We start from the raw sequence: 18879 nt of genomic DNA, 5'->3' as shown, positions 1-18879 counted from the left end.
AACACCTATCTGTTCCTGCTCTTCTGCTGCAGCGAGCTAGTACCTCCCTGCTGCTGCCAGGAAAAATCCTCAAACATTCCATGTGGCATTCAGGACCCTCACCTGCCAGCTTGTGTCACTTCCCAGCCTCATCTCCCACCTGTCCCCGCTCTCACACCAGTCCCTTTTGCTGTTCCATAACCTCAGGCTTCCCTAGCTGCCAGGCATTGTGCGGGCTCCACACCCTTTCTCGCTCTTCTCTCTCCAAGTCTATCCAAAATCCCCTGACCGCGAATCCCTCTTTGACCTTCAGCACTCAATTCACAGGGCCTCCCTGTGGCGCAAGGGCTTGAGGTCTCAGCACTATGAAACTACGGGCAGCCACTGCGGCACGAGTTTGATTCCCAGCCAGGGAGCTGACCCACATGGGGCGCCAGACCTCTCCTGTCTCGCCCGCTGCTCCCCTCAGCAGTGGATTTCATCCCATCACCTTGTAATTGTCACAGGCAAGGCTGTCTCCCAGGCTAGAATGTAGGATAAGGCCATATCACATTCCTCTTATAAACTCATCATAGACCTGTGTCTGGTGCATATTCATTTCAATTAAACTGAGGCACTGATCTTATCCCCTGGCCTTCCCTTTTTTTCCTTTCTAGAATAGTTACCCTTCTCACCAAGCAGCCATTTTCTGTCAAAGGGAAGTCACTCTTTTTTTGGTCTGGATTTCCATTCCTAGAGCACTGCAACTATTGTTTTTAGCAGGTTGGAAAGCGAAGGGCCTATGCAGCTCAGGTTTCTCTTGGGTTAGAGTGCAAAGGTTTCCATCCTCACGCTGCAGTGCTCAGCGGGACCAGAGTGGCTGGCGCAGGCTCAGCTGGTAAGCAAGCTGTGTAATACAGCTCCTGGGCTGTTTCTTACAACTCCACACCTCCTGCTCACTTCTCTATATATGGGGCCCTAAGTAAAGGACCAGAAAACACTGAGAGAGGTAACTTGGGACATTTGGTCTCTACTGCAGCTGGGATTTTTCTAAGGAGAGCTACACAGTGTCCAACAGAAGGGCCATAGGAAACCAGAGAAAATGGCACCCACTGGTCTCAGGGCTTCTTGGGGCTCTCAAGAAGAGGAACAGTGAACCTCCAAACTGGGGATTTTTGAAGAGTCAGAACCCTCCGGGTTCCTTAGGTCTCTCAAGTGGAGATTTACCACCTGTCCACTTTCAGGCTCCAAGAAAATTTCAGCATGGGCTTCGGTCCATCTCTCTCTTGCACACCCCTCCCCCCAACTTTAAGGCTTACGCAGCTGGCAGGAGTCTCAATCTACTAAGTCCAGGGCATTCCCTGAGGCTTACAGCATGAGCAAAAGCTTCTAGAGCCTCAGGAGCCAATTCCTGGAGGGCTCTCTGGGGCATGTGGGAGTCTCCAGTTTCATGGTAGGAGGCACAGATCGGGGACAGTGAAGCACATACATGGAGCTGACATTTTGGGAATAATCTCACATTCCTTTAAGGTCAGCTTGAAAATGGCTCCTACTATTGGTGTCAAAGGATTTGGAGACTGAGTCTTGGGGCTCCCGAAAACCAGAATGAAAAACTATTTCTTGCGTTAGCATAATTACTCAAAACTATCTTCAGATTCACTCAGAAGAAAAGGAGGGTGCAGGGAAAGGGTTCGGTCGCATGAGGTGCAAGTGAATGCGGGTGTACAACGAGGGAGAGAGGCAGGATAAAGGAAAGGCGGAGGGGCAGATGGCAGGGGTGTGTCCCCGAAAGGAGTGGGGAATCACCCAAGATTTTGCAGGGTGAAGAGGAATTATTCCCCATTAAAGGGGAAAGAGTTGAGAGGTTTTGAGATGATAATATGAAAATTTATGACTTGCCTACAAATGAGGCCGGACAGTCTGGGTCAGTTTGGGAATTACCAGAGAGGAAGTTCAGGCACGGGCAGCAAACACTCGTAATTGGATTCTTCTGCCTCCAATCTCAGAGGACTTAATCTTGAGCAAGGGTGCTTCGGTCCATGTTCACAGTATCCCGGGTTTGACCGAGTTGGGGAGTGGGGTAGCCTGGGCCATTGTTAACAATGCCTGTAAGCACAGGAGGTGTCTTTGCTTGACAAAGGATATGTCTGGGATCAGCTGCATTCCTAGTCCTCCAAACTATAAGTTTAAGGCAGAAAAAGGGCACAGCTGAGCTCTGCAGTGGATGCAGGATACAGCTGCTAAATCTAACTACAGCTCTTTTGGCACTGCTAACTGGACTGGATTCCGCCTGGCAGCCAAAGGCTGCCAAATCCTGATTTAAGACATTGCCTTTCCAAAGAAAAATAGCTATAATGAAAATAGCTTATGTCTTACATAAACTCCTAGGAATATAGCAAACACATTACCTTTAAATAGGGCCCATAGTATTTTGTTACATATGAACTGTCATGCTGACTTAAAAGTTATTTCTTGCTGTCTTTTGTTTTCATGGACTTTACTATAGCACTCATTTGACTCTACCTAAATGATTTATTCAAAAACTTGTCCTAAAGCATCTTTCTCCGCATTTTATTCATTTGGACTTGCCTTTATGATCTGAAGGACAGTTTTCCCAAGTCTTGGTTTTATCAACAAATAGGGACACTAAAAGTCCAAATAGCAGTAAGTTTCAAGGGGAAAGAGGTAGGCGAAGGAGGAGCCCTCGCTAATCAACCTTGGTCCTGCTTTAAGTCTGAACAGGCTTAACACCTTGGATCTTGACCACTAGCTGCTATATCCTCGAGTCCTGAGAATACTCGAACCTTCTCCCAAGATGCCCTCTTCCAACATGAAGAGAACAGAGAAGGGGAGCGGACGATGGTGACCTGGCTGTGACGGAGCATCCTGCTAATAGCCATCACAGATTTGGCTCATCGAGGTAGTATCCTTTAGTCTTACCCAACTCTATCCTCTCACCCCCTCTCCTCTCTTAATCACCTGGTTAAAAATGTTGACCTTGCTGGGTGGAAGGATACTACTCCAATGGAAGAAAGGGGTTAGGCCTTGAGATGACAGGTGTCTTATTGTAGAAATGCTCTAAACTTCAAGGACAGAATCTAGAACAGCATATAAGGGGTATTTGGAATCCAACTGATGGCCAGTAGTAGTAATAAGCAATAAGGTACTGTCTAAACATTATAACACAGGTATACAAAAACCTCCCCAGCTTTACAAAATTGAAGAAACCCAGTCCAGATGATACAGGTGGATAGAACGGTTTGACTTCAAAGGAAAACATTATTTATCTGTTTAAAGCAAGTCACAATTTTTTTTACCCACTCTATATAATTTCTATGTATAAATTATTCCAATTGATTACATATTAGGATATATTTCAGTTTGTCCCACACATTAAGAACTGTGACTAAGAACAAGTGAATGTTTAAGTGCTGCTTAGAGGTATACTGCAACACACATTATCTTTGTATTAAAAAGTAATGACTTTCAGTTATGAGAAAGATTAACAAGGTAGGTAGCAAGCCTAGAACAAATTTTAATACAAATAATTCAAGAAACCAACCTCAGTAATACAGATGTCTATTTTATTAAAAAAGTTACAAACAGGTGGACTGCAGGGTCGTTTTACAAAATGACGAGAATGAAATCTATTGGAAAAATTTTACTTTTACAAATCTTTATAGGTCATTGTTCAATGTTTGTACTTGTTGAGTTTTACCTTTCATTGATAAAGTTACAGTACATTAGATCCATGATAACAGGTTACATGATTTCATTTGCAGAGCCCTACTGCAGTGATTTGAACAACTCCTAAACAGATGCCATAGTAAAGACGAGACATATATTGCATTTAATATTAATTTATTATCCTAATAAGCAACTTGACATGCAATCTATTGAGGAAGCTAAAATAACTTTTGGTCCCTTTTCTTAAAATGTGCTGGAGAAACCACCTTTAAATCACTTTCCCCTGATTCCTGTAATCCTAAGTGAATTCAAGTTAAATTTGCTGCTGAGGTCAATGACACCCACACACTAGAGGTGGGGGACAGAGAATGAGAACTATCCATAGGAAAGAAACACTGTATAAAAAATCCATCGGCAGAAAATTTAAATCATCATGAATTATTTGATTCCTTTAGAAGTTCACACAGCTAATAAAGATGAACCACGATCACTTAACCTACTTTGAACTGTTAGGTTTTAAGTTTGGTATTAAAGTGCAAACTTAAATTAGGTATTCATTTCAAGTAGTTTATAAATAAGGAACTATGTTTCAATTGCCTTCACCCTTACATCTTACCATAAAAAATTAAAAATCTAAGATCAAGGGTTCATTTTGAGGGAATTTGATCAGGAATCAAATGCAACACGATTTTAAAAAAGGAAATCAAAGTTTAATCAATTTCTACGCAATAATTAATGGCCATACTGACCAATAAATCACATGAATGTAGATATCACTTTATTTGAACATCACACACAATATAAATTTAAAATCGCCACACCCTTCCATAAACCATCACTGCATATATTAGAGCTTTCCTTGACAAAGTTATTGAGCTATTATAGATTAGAAGTATAGTTTTGGTTTTTTTTTTTTGTCTTGTTTTATTTTATTTAGAAGCATGTTCAAATGACTAAAGCTGGGCTCCTAGAATCGAGAACTTTGGTGCAGTAGGTGAGCTGCAGTTATTAACTCCTGCAAATTAAAAGCACACAGCTAAAACCAGAAACCCAATAATGAAATACTGTCAAACTTACAAAATTTTAAAATCATTGCTAGAAAAAGCGCCCATTATCATGATGTTAAAACTGAACCAAAAAGATTACACTTTATAAGTTTTCTTTCTGCTTCTATACCTGTGTTACTGTTAAAATGTTCAAGTATTCAGACAAAATGTGCTGATTAGGTAAACATGGAAGGCAATGGCTATTAGAAGCACATTTGCAAAATAAAATAATAATAATAAAAAAAAAAAAGCCCAGAGACTTGGTGCTATCCTCCCTTCTGTTACACAGATTTTGTCTCTACTACGAACATGCTTCTTGGGAATAACTAAAAAGCAATTATGATAGTGCAAGAAAACTTTAACAAATATTGCTTTAAACTATTATTCAGAAAAACAAATTTTAAGAACTCAAAAGTGTATATGATTTTATTTGATTTCAATTTTACATGTGCAGAAGTCTACTCGATGTCAATTACAAGCCTGACAGGCAAAGCTGAGCTATCTCTGTTTAGGTATACAATTAATTTACCATGGATACAATATCCCTTTTCAAAGGCATTGCTAAGTAGGTCATAACTAAATTTAGAACTTCACAGAAAGGAAAATGTTACTGCTGCAATTCGATGCTGTAAATGAGATTAACACATGTGAAAACCTAATGGAATCAAATGCTTAACTCTTCAGCTAAAGGCTCTACAGTCGATTTCAAATATCAATTGTAACTTTCAGAACATGTTAATTACAAAAACACATCACCAACTGCACTGGAAGAAAAGGGATATTACATCCATACAGGTAAAATGTGATCTTTAGTTTCTTTTTACAACACTGCCACACGTAAACGAAGTCTCAAAGTATTAACCAACCATTTAAAGGAGAAAGATCTGACAAAGAGAATGAAGCACTGGTGCGAGGTAATATACAGAAGTAACCATTTGTTTAAGGCTCAATTTTTTCTCCATTATAACTTTCTTTTAAAAGGCATTGAGTAGGTAATACTGAGTTTGAATATTTAATAAATACAAGTTGAGAAACTGATTAAAGAAATCAATTAAAATATTAAAAATTAATTCTTGCATATTAGCCATCGATAAGAACTTAGAAAGCTATAAAAGGACTGATTGATAAAGAACAGATTTTAAACATATGGTAAACGTGCTAAGCATTCCTGTTTAAGGTCAATGGATCTTGAAAGCCGAAGACCTTATGCACTTAATTATATGTATGGCAACATGCTGTAATAGAGACAGGTTTACCAAGGCTCAGTTCTGCAACCCAGGTTGTAAAGTTCTCCAAAGCAGCATCTGTGCAAATTTCCTCTGAGTTTTATCTGCAATTAAGATAAAAATGTCAAAGTGCAGAAATGCAGATGATAGTATAAAATGAGAACAATGACAACAGATTTGTATACACGTGGACGTGATACCAGAATAACAATCGATTTTATATATAATTTTATTGAAGTAACATTGGTTTACAACTCTGTATATGATTCAGAGGTGCAGGCGCACATCTCTTCACATGCATGTCACCAAACCACACCTAACCGCCAAGGCACCCCTAGTCCTCCACTGTACTCCCTTGCGCCTCCTCCACACTTTGCTCCTCATAATTCCCCCTACCCTCCCATCCCCACCCCCAGTCTCAATTTTTCTAGGGTTTGTTTTTGGTTTGGTTTTGCTGAATCTTTGTTTTGCTATATTCCACATGAGTGAAATCAGCCGGTGTCTGTCTTTCTCTTTCTGGTTTATTTCACTTAGCATAATAACAGGTAGAATTTTACTATGCTCCCCCATCAGTTTAAGTAATTTTCTGTGGTTAGTAAAATTCCTTAAAAATCAGAAACACAGTAATGATGTTGAGGAGATGTAATATATGGCTGTGTGTGTATGTAACTATTCTGGTTTGGCTTGTTTAATATTATTACACTTTATATTTGTATTACACTTTTTACATTATTAAAAATGCTTTTGATGGTTTAAAAGATCTTATAGTATAAAAAGTGGCAAACATTACTTCTTCATATTTTTAATGGGAAATAGTATTAGAATTAAATGCTCGTTAATTATGAGCTAACTTGATAGCATGTACAACTTTTTCAAATTTAGTTTGCGAATTTAAAAGAAAATATGACTCAATCAGGGCCTAGGTATTGTGAACCTGGGATTTCTCAGCCTCTGCTCTTAGAGTTAATAGATTCCTCGCCGCCCCTCTGCCCCCCCACACCCCGCAGGAGAAGGGTAGGGATCTATCATTCAGACACAAAGTCCTTTAACTGTGCTAATCACTGAATAGCTTCTTGGGGAGAAGAATTATACTTTTTTAATGTAAAAGGTAAAGAATATTAAATAAAGCCAGAAACAGTAGAATACCAACATGAAAGAATGCCAAGTGAAACCAATTTAAGATTGTTTATGGGGTGTAGCAATGTTTATATACGTGCATAATTTTAATTTCATCTGACAGCACCACTTCTATTAGCGTTCCATAGAGCCTGAGAGGACTCTTTAATAGCAGCTATATCATGAAAATGATTACTTTAAAAGAACATCTCTGCTTATTATTGAAACTCTGCCATTAGGAAAAATAGAACAAAAGTTTGTTTAGAATTATTGGAGAAGTATTTTTCTTCCAATTGAATTTTTTTTTTGCATTAAAGGAATTTGTTCATTAGAACACTGGCTATTTAAGCTTGAGCAACTCTAGTTTCCTCACCATTAAAATAGTGAAAAAAATTCTTTCCTCACAGGGTTGTTGTAAGTATCGAATAAGGTAATAAATGAAAGTGCCTTATGAAGTATACAAATCTGGTATTTTTTAAAATTTCTCAACCATGTTATGAATTTCTAGAAAACCATGATTACGTATGTCTTTGATATCTAGATTGAAGACCTTTATATATTTTTAGCCTCATTTGAATTCTTATACCAATTTGACCAATTTGAACACAACAGCACATCATTATGGAAGCAACTCTGTGAAAACACCCTAGCACTTCAGACTTGATGTCCCTTAATTAATTTGAATGAATACGTTTGCTATAAATTTTAATCCATAGTTTCAAAATAAACCATTGTAAAGAGTTTTGGTTTTTCAAACATGATCGGCTCTTAAATAGGGAAGACCTGTACTATGTGATTTAATATTCAAGCTTTTTCTGAACTCAAATTGAGGAAGTGTTATTTCCAACCAAAACAAATACTAAAACAAACCAGCATATCAACCATAGTGCACATTAAATAAGGGTGACATAGGGATTTTTTGCCATTCTTTAACAACCTAGTTAGCATTCAGTCCATCCACATTCCACAGGCTGACAATATACCAGTAAAATCAAGAGACATAGATAAATCTGGGTCAGGCCAACAATATTAATGAGTATTAATACAAGCTACTTTTCAAGGGAGTAATAAATTATAATTCTCTGCAGTAATAAGTCCTGAAGCAAAAGCTAACATTAAGCAAAAAGGACAATCTCTCATATTACAGTTTAACAGGATGTGAAATGTAAATGTTATTGCTCTCCACCGTGACAGCAAAACTTTTAGTGTATTAACAATTCTCATTTGTGTAAAAAAAAAAAAATCCCAGAAGCTTTAAAGGCAGCTGGTCAAATACATACTTCTTACTCCCAGGATAGTGACATCATATCCAGACACACTGCACAGGCAGAAATTGATGCACACAAGATAGAACACAAATAATCCTTGTCCTCTCAAGTTTCCAGCGAGACACCCAACAAATCTTAACTCTGGAAGCTTCTGCTCAAACTCTTGCTTAACTGGTTTCACTTTTTCACATTTCTCTAATTGGATTTTATTATGGGACAGTACCAAAACCAAAAAACAAACCCAAACCACAGTCCAAACCTTTCGGGCTCAGGAAATTATGAAATAGGGTCTCCCAAGTGGGGTAAATCAGTACATGAGAGTACCAAACACAGAACTGAAAGAACAAAGATCATTATTTATGTCAGCATGAAGAAAAAGGGGATTCTTGGTTCAAGACTAGCACATCATTTCACGTGGCAGCAGAATGCCCGGGATATTAACAAAGGCTCCTGCAAGGCTTAGCCCTTCATGAATGTCTTTTTAGCTTAGCTGGATTTGCCATTTCTAAATACAGTGGTCTTTACCAGCATTCTTTTTAGCAAATATAAATGTGCAAGCATAATCAATTTTAATTTTTTTTGAGTTTGAGACACGATATTCTGGGGACTTAAGCAAAGGAAATTTTTAAAATGAATTTCCCCTTCAGTTTTTATTTGGTATTTTCTTATCCAAGTTAAATATTTAGCTATATTAGCAAGACACTAGGCTGGCATGCTGCAGCAGTTGTTTCCGTTAAGTATCTCCCCTTTATTTCTCTATCCTAATTTACATAATACCCAAGAAGTTGATTAGGGGCAGAGTGGGAGGATGAGGTCATTAAAAGTGCTCACCTGTCACCCGTTCAACACAGACTTAAAAGCTGAATCTCTGCACAGAATCCTTAAACAGAAGTGGAACCAGGCTCTAAGGAGAACATGCAACCTAAAAGTTTATGATAACCCCAGGAAAGGGATGAGTTATTTTTTTTTTAAGTATTACAGCTAAAATCTCCACGAGTTCAAATTCATGGTTTGCTTCTGCAATTTCAAATCATGTAACTGCATCCATCCACTGGTAATAAGCCATAATGTGAGCCCAGTGATCTGACCCTGGCTGAATGAGACCAGGTAGGGTCCTGCTCTCCTCAGCTCTTATTTATTTTTAAAGATTTTATTTATTTTGTTTTTGCATAGAAGAACTGGGCTGTAGGCCAGAGGTGGAGGGGGCGAGAGGATTCACCAGAGACAGAGTGGGGAGCAGAACAGGCAGATCGACTGAAAGACACTGCTGAGGGGAGCAGCGGGCAGGCGGGGATACAACTTAAGGCCTCAGCAGTGGACCATCGCTAGGCCACAGCAGTGATAGTGCTGAGACTTAACCCCTAGGCCGTCAGGGAGGCCCCCTCCTCAACTCTTGTTACTTTTTCTGAATTCAATATTCCTAAGACTGTGGCTAATCAAAGGAATTTGGGAGTATGTTTTTGGTAGGATAAGTTTTTCCAACAGCTGACAGGACTTAAGTTTTTCTTAGTGATATTATCTTCTGGATTTTAGAATTCCACTGAGAAGTAATCCCACGAGGAGAATCTTTCCTGTAGTATGGCTAGAATACTTCCTCAGTGGCAATTCTCCAACCCCATGATGCAATTTTTGTTAATTCTATTGATGGTTCATTCTAAGTCAGAGAGGTAATGGTGTAAAACTGAATGGCTCATACACATTTCATTCTGTAATAAAAGCCCAATCTTGAGGTTAAAGGAAGAAATTAAAGAGGGTACAGACACACAGTCACTCTAATCGCCAGACATCCCCACACTGGAGCAGGTCTAAGTAGGCACCTATTCACTCTCAACAGTCTGGAATCATGAACTCTGCGGAGGTCAGTGAAATGTCTGAGATGGGGAGGGGAGCGCAAAAGGGGAAAGAACCCCTTTTGTCCATTGTCCAGTGCAGATCTTTATGGTATACACTATGCCCAAAACAAACCACCCCCTCAGTCAGGGCTGCCATGCCAAGGGCTCCATATTGACTCACCTTATGAATTGGATGACAATGAGCATTTAAAACAGACTGTCTTCTCCACTCACACTGCTATGCAAAATGGGGCGAAGGGAAAAAAGGAAGTATATCTGGATAAACCAACGTCTGCAACAAAATTCCACCACCACTCCGTTTTTTACTCAAATGGCTAATATTTAACTTAGATGTGAAAATGCCAGTATTTTAAAGTACACAATGTCATTTAATTTTCATGATCACCCCTCTCCCATTTGCTAAACCCCTGGCACATCACATCTAACTAAAAGCTGGAAAAAAGATTACAACTGTTCTGATTCTACATAGTTTCTTAAAAAAATGAAAATGCTAATCAATTCCACTGTGTTTACAAACAGTAAGGCCAGCTAGACTAAAATGACATTCATAGACGGCTCAGCCTTGCAGGAGCCTTTGTTACCATCCCGGGCATTCTGCTGCCACGTGAAATGATGTGCTAGTCTTGAATCAAGAATCTCCCTTTTTCTTCAGGCTGACATATATAATGAACTGGGGCTGACATAAATAATGATCTTTGTTCTTTCAGTTTGATTCCTGGTGTTTGGTACCCGTATGCACCATTTACTCTCATTGGAAGAGCCCGTTCCATAATACACTGAGGAAAAAATGGGCTAAAAATCTCTTAAGAGCCCTTCAAGCCATTGTAAAGAACACCTTTTAAGAATTCCTGGTTTTTTAGACAACTTTCATCAATACTGGATTTTCACTCATACTGGACTGAGACACAGGACTGCTTAAAAAAATCATCTTAAAAAAATTCTATTTGCCAAAAGGGTCTATACCAACCTGTCACACCAAAGGGGCAACTTTATTTACTCTCCACCTTCTCTTCAGGGAATCAACAGACTATTTTAGGACATTATTTGGCTCCTTTTTGGAATTCCCTCTATTTTTAAGTCACCTCCAGCCATCCCGCCACCTCCTCAAGGCCTACCCATTCAAGGTCTCACTCAATGCTACTAGCTCCCCAATTCCTCTAAGTCAGTGGTTCTCAGGAGCGATTTTGTCCCCCAGGAGACATTTGCAACATCTGGCGATCTTCTTGTTGCTACACCTGGGGGCAAGGAGAGAGCACCTGGCATCTAGTGGGTAGGGGCCAGGAATGCTCCTAAACATCTCACAATGCACAGGACAGCCCCCTCAACAAAGAGACTGGAATGCTGAGAAATCCTGCACTGGCTGGATGTGGTCTCTCCTTCCCCTGACATTCCAACATCACCGAGGTTGTTAATAAAACACCCCTGGTTCTCAACAATGGTGTATATACCACGGCAGCCACTGTCCCTTATTTATACCAATACAGAGGTGGTATGATGCAGTTACTCAAACCAAAAAATAGGGCTGCCATGCTGACCGGGCTTGCTATTACATCACACTGCTCTGCACGGTCTAAGGAAGCCTTCAAAGCACTCAATGGATGGCTCCTTAGGTCAATAAGGAAATCAGCCATGAACTCAGCCCATAAACAATCTGGCTTTGCTTCCAAACTTCCACTCAGATCACTGCCAGTGGGAAGGAGAAAGGTGAAGAAATAATTCTGGGAGCCATAAGGAGGTGTTGGGTAAGAGACTGCTGACCCAACTGAAGGGTGGCAAAGACAATGTGAGGAATTATAAGCAGCATTAACAAATGTTCCTTAGAGCATTAACAAATGTTCCTTTTCAATTAAGAGCAATCAATTTATAGCAGTCACAGTCCTTCTGACTTATTTGAGTCTAATTATTTCTAACTCGGACAACTATTCTGACTATTAAGGAAAAAAAATTCTCAAATCACCTGTACCTGTCTAAGTGTAAGTCTCGATCTAGACACAGGATTTACTTCAAACTCCATGACTCAAGCTGCAGGATTCAGAATTCATCTCCTTATCGTTTAGATAAACAGTGGATAAGCACAACCACAACCCTTATGGCCTGAGTACAGCTTCCCATGCGCATCAGTTCAACTTTATGTGATATTAGAAAAAAGACTGCATATAGTGTGTTTTGTTCTAAAAGACCTTGGTCAGGGAATTCCTCTAGTGTTTCAGAAATTCGGCTGATTAGACATTTTATTTCAAGGCTAACACCTTCAACTGTGTTTTCTGCTTACAAAAACAAAAACCAGATCATAAAGTACAAAGGCAACTTGACCTATGATTATAAAAAGTAAGCAATCATTGGAATTTATATTTTCTGTTTTTTAGTAAATTAACAATTAACAAGGCTTGAAATATTACAAATCTATTCAATCATTCCTTTAGGTCGCCAAGTGGATTAAAAGTAATTAAGATCACAAAAGTTGCAAAATGAAATAAATTCAGAAATAACCCCGAATGAGATTTAAAAATTGCTTCAGAAATTTCCCATTGGCGAATTTGACTGAGACAGTTTGCCCTTTACATGTATGAGACCAATTTAATTCCATCTGTTTTAGATGTGTGCATTAATGATGGAAATTAATAGCAATGATGGTTAATTTTTTGATAAAGATAAAACTAAATGTGTACACTTATGTCATTTGCCCAGATACAAGTGTCAGCTAGAGAAAGAACATAAAGGTAAAGATGCAATCATGACACAGAACTTGTTCAAACTTGAAGCTGCTCACAGTGTGAGAGATTATGGAAACCAGAACATGGAACTTGATCACCTACACACTCCTGCCACTGCCTCCAAGACTATACTGTAAGTGTGATGCTGTCAACAAAACCTATGCTGGACTATAGTCTGAACAGTGACTTTATAATGTAATGTCTACAACTAGGTAGAAAAATGAGTTTTCGGGGCCTCCCTGGTGGCGCAAGGAGTTAAGACGCAACCTATGAAGCTATCCACAGCCACTGAAGCAGGATTTCGATCCCTGCCCAGGGAGCTACCCACATGGCGCAGCAGACCTCTCCTGACCCACCCACTACTCCCCTCAGCAGTGTATTTCGGTCATTCTGCCTGTTTAGTTCCCCACTCTGTCTCTGGTGAATACTCTCACCCACCCCCACCTCTGGCCTGTACCCCAGTTCTTGTATGCATAAATAAATAAATCTTTAAAAAAAAGAAAAAGAAAAATGAGTTTTCATCATATTCTGGTATGCTAAATAGCTGGTGAGTGAAGGCATTTTGAAAAAAGCCCAGCTGTCATGCTTCATTTCTAAAGATGACACTACCTGACAGGAGAACTTGTCTGAAAAGACAAATTGGGGACCGTTAGTCTTTTCTCCAGGGAGCTCATACAAAGCCAGACCTTTGATTAGGAATCCACTGCAATCTGAAATGCCTGTGGTCATTTGCAACACGGCCTCCTAGACTTGAGGTCAGTCTTGGCTCAAAACAATCAATTCCATTCCTAATGTTGTCAGGCCACTCTGGCATTTGCTGTGGTTTCTCAGCAGCCAAGATAACGGTTGTTTTGTCTTATTATCTAAGTGTTGCTATCTATATGAGACTATCTGCCCACTTACCATCTAGATGAAAAGATCATGATATGAATATCATAATCTCAGTTTAAATGCTCAGTAATTTTATGCAATCTTACTTTTTCAAGGCCCATTTACTTAAAAACTTTTAGTTATCACTTAACTCAAAGATCTGAAGGTTAAGAAAACCTGTCCTTATTTGTTCCATTGTCTCTTTGGGCTGAAGAATGTTCTTTCCAACACATCATAGATGATTTTACCAGAATCTCACACAGAGCATATATTCATAAGGAAGTCAAAGTATAGTGAGGCACTATAATTTGTTATTATCAGAGGTCACTTAAGTCACTTGAGTGCAAGGTACAGATGAACATGATTAAATAATCATCCTGTTAAATCAAGCACTTGGAAGATTAGTAAACTGTTTATTTTAATTATAGCAGCTTGCCAGTCTGGGATAGAAAAGCACAGAAAACAAAACTAATCCTCTTCTGAAATTACTAGATGCGTTGCTGTGCATTCTAGATCTAAATGACCAAAGCTGGGAAAGGAGTTTTATCCTTCCACTCATGCCACCCCAAAAAAATGCTGTTAGGCAGAGAGAGGAACAGTAACTCACTTAAAAAAAATAAACCTTGGTGAGGAGAATAAAGGCAATTTCTTACCTTCATTTGCTCATCTGTACGTTTTGGGTTTCCTCACTGAATGTTACCATTTTGTGCCAAAGGAAATGTTAATTTTAGAAATGAAGGTATTTAGGGAATGAAATTTAAGGTAACACAAGGTATACTAATATTTCCAGTTTTTTGTCACACTTGATCAAAAAAAAATTGTATGGCTTGTAGGTTTCCATCAACAACTAACCTGCTCGGTATGGCCATGATCGAGGTTCTTTTTACTGGACGATGCAAGTTGTACAACACTGATCTTGCTTCTCCGGCAGCGAGGAATAGTTCATTTGTCTGACGATCTCAGCAAAAAGTTCATCCACCATCGATTTACTTTTTGCTGATGTCTCCATGAAAGGACAGCCCCATTCTTGAGCCAGAGCTCTGCCTTCTGAAGACATAACCTCTCTTTCTGGTTCCAGATCCACTTTATTTCCTACTAGGATTAGTGGGACTTTTTCATATCTCTTCACTCTGACAATCTGATCTCTCATTGGCTTGATATCCTATTTAACAATCAGAAAGAGGAAAAAAATACAATGTTTGCATAATCATAGCAAAACTATTAAGAAAACCAGAAGTATTACAGTATCATATCACCAAAAGTCATCCCTCCATGAGAAAGCAAATCCAAAATAAAACCACATCCCCAAATTGAGAAAGCAACATTTTCTCCACTGAAGTTGCAACGAGATCATTTCCACAGGCACTACCTGCAGGGTTTCCATCAAGAATATAAATGTAGGTTGCACATTAACCTAAGAACTCATTTAATAACTTCTTTCCCCCAGTCTAATGTGATTTTAAAAGCCACTTCCCAAATATGATGACTCCTTTCTTACATGAAGGTGTTTGACCCTCTCCCTAAACCTGCCAGCTTGTTGTCAACTGCTTGTAACACCTGTTACCCTGGCATGGGATCGTGGCATCAGTTCCAACCCATCTAGCAACAATGCTTAAGAGAAAGTGTTTTGGGTGGGAACAAAAACACTTTGTCATGCGTAGAAGACCAAAGTTAAAAGCAAATTCATAAACTGAAATGTTTCACTGGAAATTTAACAATATGCCTTCAACCCAATAAAAGCAAACACCTTGGAATATACTTACATCTACTAGAAACTATTAACAGTGAGCAGCTCCTGGGGAGGGCAATGCAGGGGGCTGGATGAGCTAGAAGTCATACTTTTCCTTGCTTAGTTCCCTTCTACAAGTGGAGTTTTCTTCCATGTGTTTTACTTGTGCTAAGTAATTGTAACTAATTACAAAGAATTCTCCAGTAGCATCAACTTTGGGAGGGGAGTATGATTTAAGACGGTATTACAGATTTAATTTTAACATTACAGGCTTAGAAAATTTTTCATAACTTACAAGGTTGGACTTAAATATAAACCATATGTAATTAAATAGCTACAGTAATCAGACTATTCACAGGCAGGATGAAGGAGAAAAAGGGACTATCGCAATTTACACTAACACAGCTATTTGATATTTGCAATAATTTGGTCTCATTATGTTATCAATTCAGGTCTTCAAAGTTAACTTCCTTTCCCTGTACCGGTATGGGAACCTAAGTTCATCCGAGAACCCAAACCTAGGGTAATGGGTTTAAAAGAGTTTATGTGTCCTTTGAAATTATGACAGCTTTTCACTTCCTTTCCATGTCTGTAACAGAAGTAGATATAATGGCAACCTTATGAAAAACCGCTGAAATGACTTCCACGCTCAAGGGTCAGCTAGTAGAATAACACATCTCCCTAGGATCTTTGAGGAAGCGATGCTTGTCAAATATCACCGTTAGTTAATTTAATACTTTGTGGGCAACAAATGCTTTTATGATGCTATTACTTTGGAATTCAACTCTACATAAAATGAACTTTAATTTGGTCACATTAACTTTGACCCATTTACCCAAAACTTACTATCTTGAAATGAAAGAAAAAAACATCCTGAAGTTGTTTTATCAGGTTACTGGAAAAGTTCACTGTAGAACCTTAATTTAAAATACTAAAAAATGTGGAATTAGCACACTGTATTGGCTAAAGCACTTAATGTCTCTTAAGTAAACAACATTAAGTGCATACCTTTAAATGCAGAAAAAAAATATATCCATTTCCTAAATCAATGGAGGTCAATAGAACGGGTCAATATGAGGTTATTTATTTTCAAAGAATAAATAGCAACATTTATTGAAGCTCTTAAAATAATGTTAAACCTCCAGTCTGTCTCCCAGAGGAGGACGGACAGCTTTTCCGAGGAAACCGGACCACCTCGGGGTTGGCCCCCCAGCCAGAAATCTACACTTGTTCGGGTTCCCAGCTCCAGCTACTTTCCGTAAGTCTAGGCATTGCTATCAGAGATAATTCGGATCAACTGCAGAAAAGGAGTCATTCTAGATTTTTGGTCGTTATTAATTCCAGGTACTGGTCTTTTCAATTAGTAACTTTCCCTCACACGCCTCAACTAAGTAAAATGCCTAGAAGGCAGGTCTTGAGTTCTTGTGTTGCAACAGTAAGATTTATGAATCTGGTTGAGAAACCTGGGTGAGAACAGAGGGGAGGGAGGGACAGCAGACACAAAGTGATCACGCAAGAGATAATGGACTCCCAATAATTTTCCTTCCAAAGTGATCTAGTTACCCGTGATTATCTGTTAAAAAATGGTGAATACGGTCATCCATACTTGTTGAATTCAACAAGCAACTTCAGCCGGCTACACTGCGGGCTAAACATAGACAGAGTGACCGGTTTCTTTTTCTTTCTTCTTTGACTTAAAAATAACTTTGAAATATTTGTTGACGGTTGTTACTTTAGTCCGCGCTACAGAAACAGCCCAATACTTTTGCTGCCAGGAGTAACCTAAAAAATGCGCCAGGTCGAACTTTCAAAAGCAAAACCTAGTCATTACGGCAGGGTTCCAGCAAACCAGAAGTAAATGGAAGATTACCACACCCCCTTCGCGCAAATTACAAGACTCGGTTTGGTTACCTGAAAAGACTGTTGATTAACCAGACTATAAACCAGGATGAAACCTTGGCCGTTTTTGATGTAGAGATCTCTCATGGAGGCAAACTGCTCGGTTCCTGCGGTGTCCAGAATTTCCAGCACGGAGGGGGAAGAGTCCACTTCGATCTCTTTGCGGTAGAAATCTTCAATGGTGGGGTCATATTTCTCAATGAAAGTCCCGGTGACAAACTGCACTGTCAGGGCCGATTTGCCCACCCCTCCGCTCCCCAACACCACTACCTTGTATTCCCTCATGAGTCTCACCTTCACCCGCGCCTACCAGAGGGGGGTAAAGAACACCCGCTAGCCGCGGCGCGCAAGGCGAGGCGGAAGGTGGGCGGAAATCTGCGAACTGGGGAGGAGAGCGCGGAGCAGCCGGCGGCCCAACGGGGGAAGGAGAGGAAGTTAAAGGAGGGGGAGGGGAAAGAGCCCAGTGTCGGGGTGGGTGGGGACGCGAGGGTGAGGCCCTTCCTATAGGAATGGCAGCCCAGGCCGGGGGCGTGGGGAGGAGGGCGAGCCGGGAGCAGCCCAGCGGGGGGAGGGGGGCGATCGCGCCCCCCGGGGGGCCGGGGTGGGGGCCGCAGAAGGGGGGCCCTCCGCGGGCAGGCGGGCTTCCGAGGAGCCCGCGGCCAGGGGCGGCCCGGCACCCCTCCCCCGCCCTGCACACAAAGGGGCCCAGGGACCCCGCTTCCTGCCGGCGCCGCGGGGCCTGCCCAGGCCGGAGGGCTCCGCTCCAGTCTCGGCCGCCCGGGCGGGTCTCGGGGCCGCGGCTTCCGCGGGCGTCGTCCGGCCTGTGAAGGGAGGAGAGGGGTGCCCGTGAGCCACCGGTCCGCGGCCGCCGCCCCCCAGCGCCCACCCGGCCCCGGCGGCCGCCGCCCACGCCGCGCTCACCCTGCGTCCGCAGCCGCCCGGCCGCCCGGGAGGTTCGGTCACGCCAAGGCCATGACCGCCGGCCGGCTCCTCGGTGTCACGGCCGCCCCGGCGCGGCTGCTGGCCGAGGGGAAAGGGGTGGACGCCGTCTGGCGGCGGCGGCCGCAGGGACTCGGGGCGAACCCACCTTTTTTTGGATTCTCACCCACCCCCCCACCCCCCACCCCAGCACACACCCGGAAGGGTTTCCCTGACACACTGGCTGAGGCGCCCCAGTTCCCCGAGACTGGACCGGATCACTTCCGGTGGGGAAAGTCCCACCTCTCCCCGGCGATCGAGCCGGGTGGCGCTGGGGCCGCGCCCTGCCAAGCCCGCCGGTCGAGGGCAGTTTCGGGTCGGGGCGGTGGCCTTGGCCCAGGGCTTCTCGGAGACCCCCCGGCGCCCTTCTTTGCTCCCGCCCGCCGGCCCGCGGCCGCTGCCAATCCCGGCCGGTCGCGCCCAAGCCCCGGCGCATCTCCGCCGCCCCCGGCTCGGCCGCAGGACTAGAGCTGATCGATCCTGGGTGGTGCAGGACCGCGGGGAATAATCTAACCTCCGGGAGAACGCCAGGCAA

General features: G+C 41.5%; 1 protein-coding gene across 1 annotated transcript; it reads right to left on the bottom strand.

Annotated features, from left to right (window-relative positions):
* Positions 1-3525: 3525 nt before the first annotated feature.
* RAP2C (RAP2C, member of RAS oncogene family) lies at positions 3526-17900 on the bottom strand. The gene is made up of 3 exons (XM_037511931.2): positions 17379-17900; positions 14591-14900; positions 3526-6021 (listed from the first exon to the last, which is right to left on the bottom strand). The coding sequence occupies exons 1-2, from the start codon at positions 17649-17651 to the stop codon at positions 14622-14624; spliced, it is 552 nt and encodes a 183-aa protein (XP_037367828.1). The 5' UTR covers positions 17652-17900; the 3' UTR covers positions 3526-6021; positions 14591-14621.
* Positions 17901-18879: the final 979 nt, after the last annotated feature.

Source organism: Talpa occidentalis, unplaced genomic scaffold, assembly GCF_014898055.3.
Source record: "Talpa occidentalis isolate TD23 unplaced genomic scaffold, MPIMG_talOcc4v2.1 talOcc4.15, whole genome shotgun sequence".
Lineage (NCBI taxonomy): Eukaryota > Metazoa > Chordata > Mammalia > Eulipotyphla > Talpidae > Talpa > Talpa occidentalis.
Note: the sequence above shows the minus strand (reverse complement) of the source record. Positions and strands in the feature narration are given on the sequence as shown.

Bases quoted from the DNA above. Each gene is read 5' to 3' on its own strand.
- RAP2C (XM_037511931.2), bottom strand. From the start codon at position 17,651: ATGAGGGAATACAAGGTAGTGGTGTTGGGGAGCGGAGGGGTGGGCAAA. The intron at 14,901-17,378 runs GTAACCAAACCG...ATTGTTAAATAG, and splicing joins TTAATCAACAGTCTTTTCAG to GATATCAAGCCAATGAGAGA.